The sequence below is a fragment of the Dipodomys spectabilis genome, unplaced genomic scaffold, assembly GCF_019054845.1.
Source record: "Dipodomys spectabilis isolate Male_0828 unplaced genomic scaffold, ASM1905484v1 ptg001019l, whole genome shotgun sequence".
In the NCBI taxonomy this organism is placed as follows: Eukaryota; Metazoa; Chordata; class Mammalia; order Rodentia; family Heteromyidae; genus Dipodomys; species Dipodomys spectabilis.
The window spans coordinates 57788-67966 of record NW_024871696.1 but is presented as its reverse complement, the minus strand read 5'-3'; the positions used below and the strand labels follow the sequence as shown (position 1 = coordinate 67966).

At 39.1% G+C, this 10179-nt stretch overlaps 1 gene segment (V, D, J or C); it reads left to right on the top strand.

Annotated features, from left to right (window-relative positions):
- The first annotated feature begins 3848 nt into the window (after positions 1 to 3848).
- On the top strand, positions 3849 to 5266 carry LOC122102925. The segment is given in 2 exon segments: positions 3849 to 3900; positions 4917 to 5266. Coding segments are annotated over 2 exon segments (402 nt in total).
- The last annotated feature ends 4913 nt before the right edge of the window (positions 5267 to 10179 follow it).

Below are 10179 nucleotides of genomic sequence, written 5' to 3'. Positions count from 1 at the left end.
ACTTTGGATTCACAAAGCAAAGAGAAGTCTATGTATGTAAAAATAGGAACTATATGTATGTATACATTTGTACATTTCATTGTAGAGATGCTTCATCTCCTTGGTTGGTTACACTTATATATTCTTTATTTGAGGAAATAAATTTATAATTTCAGTTTTCCCCATTTAGTATGATGTTGACAATAGTTTTGCCACATATCTTTTATTGGGCTGAGGTAATTTTTTTCTATCCATAGTCACTTGAGAGATTTTTAACAATCGCTTTTCTCTAATCCATGGCAACATTTAAACTTATTATCTTTATTTTCTGGTGCTTCTCTGTATCCAACTTGCCAAGAGCAATGACCACTACTTAGCCTCTACAACTACACACACCTGAGCAGACCATCACCTGGTTTGCAGTTGAGGGCAAATGGCCAGCAGGACTGATCAGCAACTTCACAATGTTCCAATCCTGAGAATGAAACCCTTCCATGCCCGGTTGTGTATCATGGGACTATGGTTCCTGAAGCTATACTTTGTCCTGTTTTGAGAGGAATTAATTCAAATCCCAGTGTTCTACAAGGCTTATGTATCTACAAGTGGCCAGTGCAGGTGACTCATGCCTGAAAACCTACCTACACAGAAGGCTGGTATCTGCTGATCCCAGTTTAAAGGCAGCCCAAGAAAGGAAAGTGCAAGAGACTCTTTCCTCTAGTTAACCAACAAAAGGGCAGAAATGGAGATGTGACTCAGTGCTGACCTTGAGTACTAAAGCTCAGGGCCAAAGATCAGACCCTTAGTCAAAGTCCAAAGACACACACACACCAACACACACAAAGTATAAGAATGCACAAAAATTTAGTCATATATGAGTCTTCTTATGGTTGCACATTCTTAGTTGGGGGGGGGAATCAAAGCATAAGATTTCAGTATTTCTTTTGAGCTATATTAATTATAACTCATATACAGGATGAAGTTACAACCTATTGGGAATTTACCTGTGTTAGTCATCTCCCCTTCCTTATAACTGGCATTTAAGTTTGGAACTTTCTTCCAGTAAGGGTATCTCAAAGACTTTGCTCATTCTTTTTGCATAAGCAAGCACCAAAAGAATAAAAGAAATAATTTGCAAATAACATATTTATATGATGATTTCTTTGTTGCTTTGTATGTCCCTCCCCCACAGTATAACCCATGGTTTCACTGTATTTGATGTTGGTATAATTTGGGGAGGGAAAGGGAAAAAACAAATCATTTAAATAAGGATACAATTGGACTCATTTCAACAATGAGAAGTACAATTTGTTATGTAGAAAACAAACTTTACAGCTTTGGGGAGGGTGGAGGGAGGAGAATGGGGTGGTGGGACGGGAGCATGGAGGATGGGAAGGGATGGGAAGGGATGGGAAGGGGAAACAAAGGCGGAGGCTACAATGCTTGATAAGAAATGTACTCATTATCTTGCCCATGTAATTGTAATCCCTCTGTACAGTATGTTCACAACAAAAAAAGAGAGGAAAAAGGAAATTGTTTAAATAGGGATATAGGTGGACACATTGCAATAATGAGATGTACAAAACATTATGTCGAAAAATGAAGTTTACAACTTTGGTGCTGGGTTTTTGGGGGTAGGGAGGACAGGGAAAGGAGGGGAAAGATGGGAAAGAATGGGAAGGGAAAACAAAGGAGGAGGCAACAATGCTTGATAAGAAATGTATGGTATTTTCCCAATAATAAAGTTATTAAAAATAATATATACCACATATATGGTATATATGTGCACATCAGAGGGAAACCAGGAAGAGGACAGAGAGACAAAGGCAAACTGGGGACAACATACAACAGTGGGACCTATCAGCTGCACGGGACATTGATCATAACAAACTAAGCAACTCAATGGCAGCAAGGGAGGGAATGAGCAGGAAAGAGGGAACAGCTGACACTAAGCAAAAGGAAAGAAATGTATATATCACCCCATGTGGAAGAAATAACTGTATTGTCCAAGCCCATAGAATTAACAAAGTTTATGAACCATGATATAAATAATTTATTCCAGAATGTTAGAATGTGTTTGTGACTATAAATATCATTTACTTTATGACTATAAGTATCACAATCCTGTGAAACTTGAAAAATTTATGTAATCACAATAAAAATTCCTATAATAAATTTTATTAGAAGAAATTTTTTGTGTAACCCATAAGATAATGTCACAAATGGTGGCCAATAGCAACAGATATGTATGTTCTTCAGGCTGAGTGGAATATGAATTCCTCTGTACAACTCTGAACCTGCATTCAGTTTCTGAGTAGATCGTGATGAAGCTTAAGAGAAGACTTAATCTTGAGTGTTTGTTATACTGACACATGAAAACAACTCTTGCTGGGCCCTGCTATGAGGTGTGGAGTCCTGGCTGTGGCTGCCTTCATGGAATGCAGGCAGGACAAGGAGGGTCTAATACAGAGTTAATAACTTTTCCAGGAGCAGACTCTGTAGAAAGATTAAAAAATAGATGTTGCAATAGTCTGACCAACTAACTGAATGTAACTGGCGTTCTTGTTCATACTGTCTTATAGAAGAGAGAGAGAAATATTAAGAATGCTGTTGTTAGTCTGGTGAAGAGTTATGCTGAAGAAGTGTCAACCTATATCTACAGATTGTGAAAATGCCTATATAAAATTTAGTTTTCTGGGGCTGGGATGGTGGCTCAGTAGCAGAGTGCTTGCCTTGCATGCATGAGGCCCTGGGTTCGATTGCCCAGCACCATGTAAGCAAAAAGAAAAAAAAAAGCTGGAAGTGGTGCTGTGGCTCAAGTGGTAGAGCACTAGCCTTTAGCTGAAGAGCTGAGGGACAGCAGCCAGGCCCAGAGTTCAGGACCCACGACCGGATGCAAAATAAATGAATCAATGAATGAATAAATTTAGTTTTCTCTGCCATTTTTCTCTTCCCTTTAGAAATATTATTAGTTTACCCTCTGTAAGGAGGATTTTATCCTCTGGGATATTTTGTTTTGACACAAGTGATAATAAGGAACTTAATTTATTAGGCCCTCTATGAAGAATCTTATTTTTTTAATCACTTGTAGGGATTGAACTCAGGACCTGGGCACTGATCCTGAGCTCTTTTGCCCAAGGCTAACACTATACTACTTTCAGCCACAGCACCACTTACGATTTCTGAATAATTAATTGGAGATAAGAGTCACAAGGAGAATTTTCTGCCTGGACTGGCTTTGAACCATGTGTTCAGAACTCAGCCTCCAGAATAGCTAAGATTACAGACATGAACCACCAGCATCTGGCTTATAAAGAATATCTCTAACAGGTGTTGATAATTTGCTAATCATAAGTTAACTTTCTTTCTGTGATATCAGCTTAACTGAAGTAGGTATTTGATTTCCTTACTTAATTCAAAATACAGTGATATTGGATAGAAGTCTTGAGATACAATGGCAAATGAAGTCTCTGTACAGTACTTTTCTCTAGAATAACTAGAAGAGGGCCAATCAAATTGACTCTTCACCAACACACTCCTGGACACAGATTTCAATTGAATTGGTCCTCTAGTGTTTTAAGTTGACAGGGTCAGCTCCCTGCAGATACAGGTATCAGGAGAGAGGGGTCCTTCTACCCACTGCTGGAGCCAGCCTGGTATTTGTGGGTCTTTTCTCCAAACACAGAAGAAATTTAACTCACTTTCTTCACCAGAGAGATGCCCTTGCCCTCCACTTTGTTCTTCTCACACTGCTGCACCCACCTGCTGATTTGCACAGAGCTCTCCAAGGAGGACTTTCCAGTGCTAGTTTGACATAAACCCTCATCTTGACCTCGACTTCACTGATCAAATCTCCTGGATTCCCAGCTAAAATGAGGCTCTGTTCGTGGGCTGCTCTGGGACTCCTAATGCTCTGGATCACTGGTAAGGGCAGAGGGAGATGAGGATGGAAAGGGGTGTTGAGGGTGAGCCCTCAGGGCCACTGCTTCTTGTTTGTATTCTGTTCATGGGTTAGATGCACAGAACTTGTCCTCTAGAATGGGGCAGGTGAAGTTAATTATATGAGAGTGATGAACATTCTAGATGGAACCAGGTCCTGAGCTTTGGTGACAACTATGACAACTGTGTGGTGGGTAGTATACATGAGATCTAGAACCTCATTAATGCTTTTTAATATTTGTATTGAAAGATTAAAAATTGACCATTACCATTACTAACTTGCTAACTGCTGATTCTGCTTTTGTAAACTTGCTTATGCTAGCGTTGACCCTTCCCTTCCCAGAAATGAGTTAAGAATTTTCAGGGACCAGATGCCGGCCCCAGGACAAAGTCAGTGGTCGTAGATAAAAAACAGACAGTACATGTTCCTCAGTTCTCATTTAGAAATTCCCCAGACAGGACCTTGAGGTAACGACCACCTGGCAAGACCACAAGCTAAGCCAAATGTCAACCAATCATAGGCCTGTAACCATGTAAACCCCCCCTTAAACCAACTATGGGCCAGTCATTTTACAAAGACTGTTACAAAATTTCCCGCGTGGCAAAGTGATTGTTGGCGTATATGATGACCTTGAAATAGACCAATCATGGAATGCTTTGTATTATGCGTTAATCTTGTGGTTTTTGCCTTTTAAAAAGGGCTTGTAACCGCTGCTCAGGGCTCCCTGTCTGCTCAGTACAGAGAGTCTGTTTGCGCAAATGTCAAATAAACTCCTCTTGCTTATTGCACCTCCCGGCCTGGAGTCTGAGTTTTCTGGGGCGCCCTCCCGTTGACGAAAGTATCCCAGGAGTCTGGGGTCTTTCAGTATATGTTTTGAAATATATGTTTGAAATGGTAGGATAGAAGGAAAAACCATGAAAAGGATTGGGGATTAATATCTAAACACAGAAAAATTATATTACACATATAACATTGTACTTTTCATTTATTTTAATTTCAGGGTCCAGTGGCGATATTATAATGACTCAGACTCCACTCTCCCTGCCTGTCACTCTGGAAGAGAAGGTCTCCCTCTCCTGCAGGTCTAGTGAGAACCTGACAGATAGTGATGGAGATAGTGCTCTATCTTGGTACTTGCAAAAGCCTGGCCAGTCTCCCAAACTCCTAATCTATTGGGCTTCCGACCTAGCATCTGGAGTCCCAGACAGATTCAGTGGCAGTGGGTCAGGCACAGATTTCACACTGCAAATCAGCAGGGTGGAGGCTGAGGATATTGGGGTTTATTACTGCATTCAAGGTACAGATACTCCTCCCACAGTGATACAGTCCCTAACAAAATCATCTCTGTAGGGCTTGGCCCAGCTGTCCTATTTCAAAGCTTGTCTGGGGAACAGCATAGCACATTATTCTCTGAACTGAAGTAGTAGTCTGAGTTTGGAGGATTTGACAGAGGATGTCATACCAGAGACCTTGTCCAAGTGGGATCTTGGATTACTTCAGCTTCCAGGGACTCCCAGAACCAGAATTTATAATGTTACTGCAGAAATCAATTTATCACTTATTACCAAATGTGAAAGACAAAGACAAAAAGATCTACCATCAGCATGCCATTTCTATAGTTTGGAGAGAATTACAGAGTCAAATCTCATGAAGAATGACTCAAGAAACATTAGTATCTAGGAATTGAAGAATGAATCACAAAGCTAGGCTTAAAAGTGAGAAAGATTTTGTTTATTAGGAATGTTACTGAATATCACCAAATAAACAGAATATGTTTGTTAAATATAATATATCACTGTGGTTTGAACCCATGATTCTGAAAGTCCCATTAGTGTTACTTTTTAATTGTGAAAATACCATACAGAGGGGTTACAATTATATGAGCAAGATAATGAATACATTTCTTATCAAGCATTGTTGCCTCCTCCCTTGTTTACCCTTCCCTTCCCTGCCCTCCCATCTCCTCCTCAGCCCCCCCCAAAGTTGTAGAGTTCGTTTTTTGACATAATGTATTGTATATCTCAGTGTTGCAATGGGTCCACCTGTATCCCTATTGAAACCATTTGTTTTTTTCCCTTCTTCTCCCCAAATTATACCAACATCAAATACAGACTTGAACTATACATTGTACTGTCCACTTCCTGTCTTCTCATGGTTTCTTGTCTTCTCTAAATTGAGTGACCTTTGCTAGATGTTCCTCCTCATAACATTCTGTCTTGCCATTGGCCAAGGAAGCCAAGGACAGTGAATAGAAGTTATTTCCGTCAAGCATTTGCTTTGAGAGACAGGAAATTTATAAAATCTCTCATATCTCTTGATTAGCAATCTATACTTTAACCAGGTAACAAGGATTCACACAAAATTAGAGAAACCATGCTTTTGGTGAAGTCTATTTTGGTTAAGAAGATCTTAATTTGGCATAAATTGTTTAGGCATACACAAATATTGATTCAAACAATGATCTCATGTATCAAAATGATAATTTTAGAAACTTGAGGCTATATCAAGACTAAAGAAATTACTAAAAAATTGCCAACAATTCCAATGAAGTTTGAAAAGTAAAGAAGTAGGTTGAAGTAGAGGCTACATTGGCAAAGTTGCTACCAAGAATCTATCTGAAAAGATAGATGGGGGGTAGTTTTGGAGGTGGGAGGGAATTGATGGTAGGGGAAAAACAAAGGAGGAGGCAACAATACTTGATAGGAAATGTACGCATTGCCTTCCTTGCTCATGTAACTGTAACCCCCCTGTACAGTATTTTTAGTATAAAAAACATACAAAAATAATGATAACCTATAGTCCTGGCTACCAATAGGAGGAATATGGTCCTGTCTGTATCTGACAAGCAAAACTAAAACTAGTAAGGATGATAGGAGTATGACTCACTTTAGAGAACTTGCTTTGCAAGCTCAAGGTCCTGAATTACAATGTTTGAACTACAAACCTTCTAAAAATGTGTTCCTATGTTGGATATATTGTGACCTGAATTTCACTTTGTATCTTTACCTCTAGATGTTGTTTGTGACCTCTAGAAGTCACTCCACATCTGGCCACTGAGGAAGATCAAATAAAACTGATGTTTGTGGCAAGTTCAGTGACCCACAGCATAACACATAGGAGCTACATCTGGATCAGCAGAAATTCAGAGCATGAATAGCTAATGAATATAACTGCTTGGGATTGTGTGCTGCTTTTTGGGAGGTGCATTAGGCTTGATAAAAACAAATTACATAATTATAAATCTTCATAAAACTATACGAAATAGGAGAAATAAAAATATCTACAAAGTATGATTGAGTGCAAAAATTAGTTCCTTTATGGAAACATCTAAGGAACAGTTACCACTAACATTAACCATACTATGATAGTCATCTCTAGTCTAGTCTCTGTCATCTCTGGTGTTGTCTATCTCTTACTGTAAAATTTAGTAATGCATAGTAATATATAAATGGAGCAATAAAAATGAGACTCTACATGTAAAATATAGTATCATAAATATCATTAGGTTCACTGTTAATATTTACTCACTGTCTATATTTATAAAATATGTACATTTATTTATTTATTGCTGCAGATATACAAATTTCCAGAAAGAAATGCATACATGTGCAGATAGATGCACACACAAAAATCAGGGATCCTGTGAAAGACAGTTTATTCTTTCCAGAGACTGCCTTAGAGAAAAACTTGTAAGAACCCAGAACCTGGAGACTTCTGAAGAAACATGTATATACTGTTCAATAATATTCTTTTTTCACTCACCATTCTCTTGGAAGCTTTAGGAAAATAGAAGTACTTTTGATGATGGTTTGTGATGGTTTATCTGCATTGTCAAATTGGTTGGATTGCTGCAAGATGAGCAAACTTTACTTGTTGACATATATGTGAGAGTTCCTGTAGAGAGAATTGGCTAAGAGAAAATCTACGCCATTGTACACAGCCCCTTCCAAAATGCTAGGGCCTCTTATGAAGTAAAAAAGGAAGGGGGAGTAAGCGATTCAATGTGTTACTTGGCTGCCATTATATGAGCACTCTGCCCATATGGTACACTAAAGTTTCTAATCTCTGAGCTGAAACAAAGAATTCTGCTATTTCAGTTGTTTTTACTGAGGTCTTAGTCACAGAAATGACAAGTTAAGTAACACATCTTTATAACTTAGGTTCTAGCTTATTTTTTGACCAATGATGGAAGATGAATGTTACACTGAGAGCATTTGGTGTCCCCATCACTGCGTTGAGAAGGATGATATTTATTTTCTGTGGAAACTGGTAATTTGTTAGGTGATAACACGTTGCAGAAGATTTTTTCAAAGTGAGAGTTTAAATGTGGGAAAACATTTATCAGTGAAGGAAAGCTGTAACACAGAGGGAGTAGAATAAGTCCCCAGACACATGGATTTATGCTTAGGAAGATGAGATGTGGAAGTGAACATCACAGAAGAGTTGCAGGCCAGGCAGTGGGTTCTGAGCCCTGGTGGCTGGGTGCTATGCTACTTGGAGCAGGATGGGAGGGGCAGCACTTCTCTGCTGGAGGCAACTGGGTATAGAGCCTCAGATAATCAGGACTCCAACTACAACCTCCCCCCCATCTAAAACTCCAGAAGCTTTGCCTTAAGACTTCTGAATAGTTTGTGAACAAGTCCATATCATATTATAAGTCCTTTATAAGTACATTTGACATCTGTAACTAAGAACAGTGATCAGTCCTCACAGAATGCAACAGCCTGTTTTCTTCTAATTATTACTCTTTCCCAGCAATGGCTCCAGGTAGCCAACACTAGCAACTTGGTAAGTCATCAGGACTCAAGGCAGAGAAGCAGAAGAGGAGCCACTGGTTCTTTCCACTTCAACTATGCCATGAACCAAATACTGATAGATTTCCTTTACCAGTTCAGCCCTCCACAGGCTTTCAATGATTCATATCTGGTAAAATGCGGGGTGTCAAATGGAGGGATTCATGGATCTCTGTGCAGCTTTTTTCACTTGTTTCTGTGTCCTCCCCTGTGTGGACTTACTAGCTCTTCTTCTTCTTCTTTCTTTTTTGTCAGTTGTGGGGCTTGAACTCTGAGCTAGGTCTCTGTCCCTGCACTCTTCAGCTCAAGGTAAGTACTCTACCAATTGAGCAACAGCACCACTTCCAGGTTTCTAGTGTTTATTAGAGATAAGCTTCTCGTGGACTTTCCTGCTAGGGCTGGCTTTGAACCATGATCCTCAGATTTCAGCCTCCTAAGTAGCTAGGATTATAGGCATGAGCCACTGGCACCTGGCTTAGCTCTTTGTTTTCAGCTTAGTACTGAATACCCTCCCCAATCCCCCCTACAAAAAAAAGAGTAGAGTTTTATCTCACATATTACTCTTCAGGTTGAACAAAGTGGTATTCAATCAATTTGAAACCACAGCTCTCTACAATGTAAGGTAGTGAATAACAGTTGAGTATAGAATCCCTAAGAAAAAAGAGGAAGACCAAAGTAAAAACAGGCTTCAATAGGGATAGAATATTCCTAATAAACTGTGCATAGTACCAAACAGGAAGAATTACGAAAGCAGCTTCTATGGTGCTCTTCTAAAGAGTTATTTTTGCCAGAGGGATTTCTTTTTCCATATGAATTTATTACTATTAGAAATAATAAGATAGGTTGAAGTTATACAACTCCTGAAGTAGTGCACTGAGAATGAGTATTTTTTCGATAATGCTTTGCTGAAGAAATTTATACTTGGAGTCAGGACTACTGAGATTTAGGTTCACCAAATGAAATTTGAAGATCAGAATTTTATCAAACTGAAAAGGAATGCCTCTGATACTTTCTCGAATTAACCAGCAAAACACCTGCATATTGAAGGGTCAAGTGGTAGACCTCCAGCCTTGCACAAAAAAAGCTAATGGCAACATACAAGCCCTTATATCAGTACAAACACACACACACACACACTCACAAACATACACATACACACAAACACAGAAGCACACTCCATTATTACCCCCCCCACCTCACCAACAACATGCAATACAAATTTAATCCATAGAAAATGTCAAAATGATCCTTAACAGATAGAACAGTGCTGGAGGAATATCAATACCAAATTTCAAACTCTACTAAAAAGCCATAGTAATCAAAACAGCTTGGTACTGGCACAAGAACAGACCTCAGGACCAATGGAATAGAATTGAAAACCCAGAAATGACCTTACAGACCTAAAGCCATCTAATCTTAGATAAAGGAGCTAAAAAAATAGAATGGAAGACAGACAGCCTCTTCAATAAA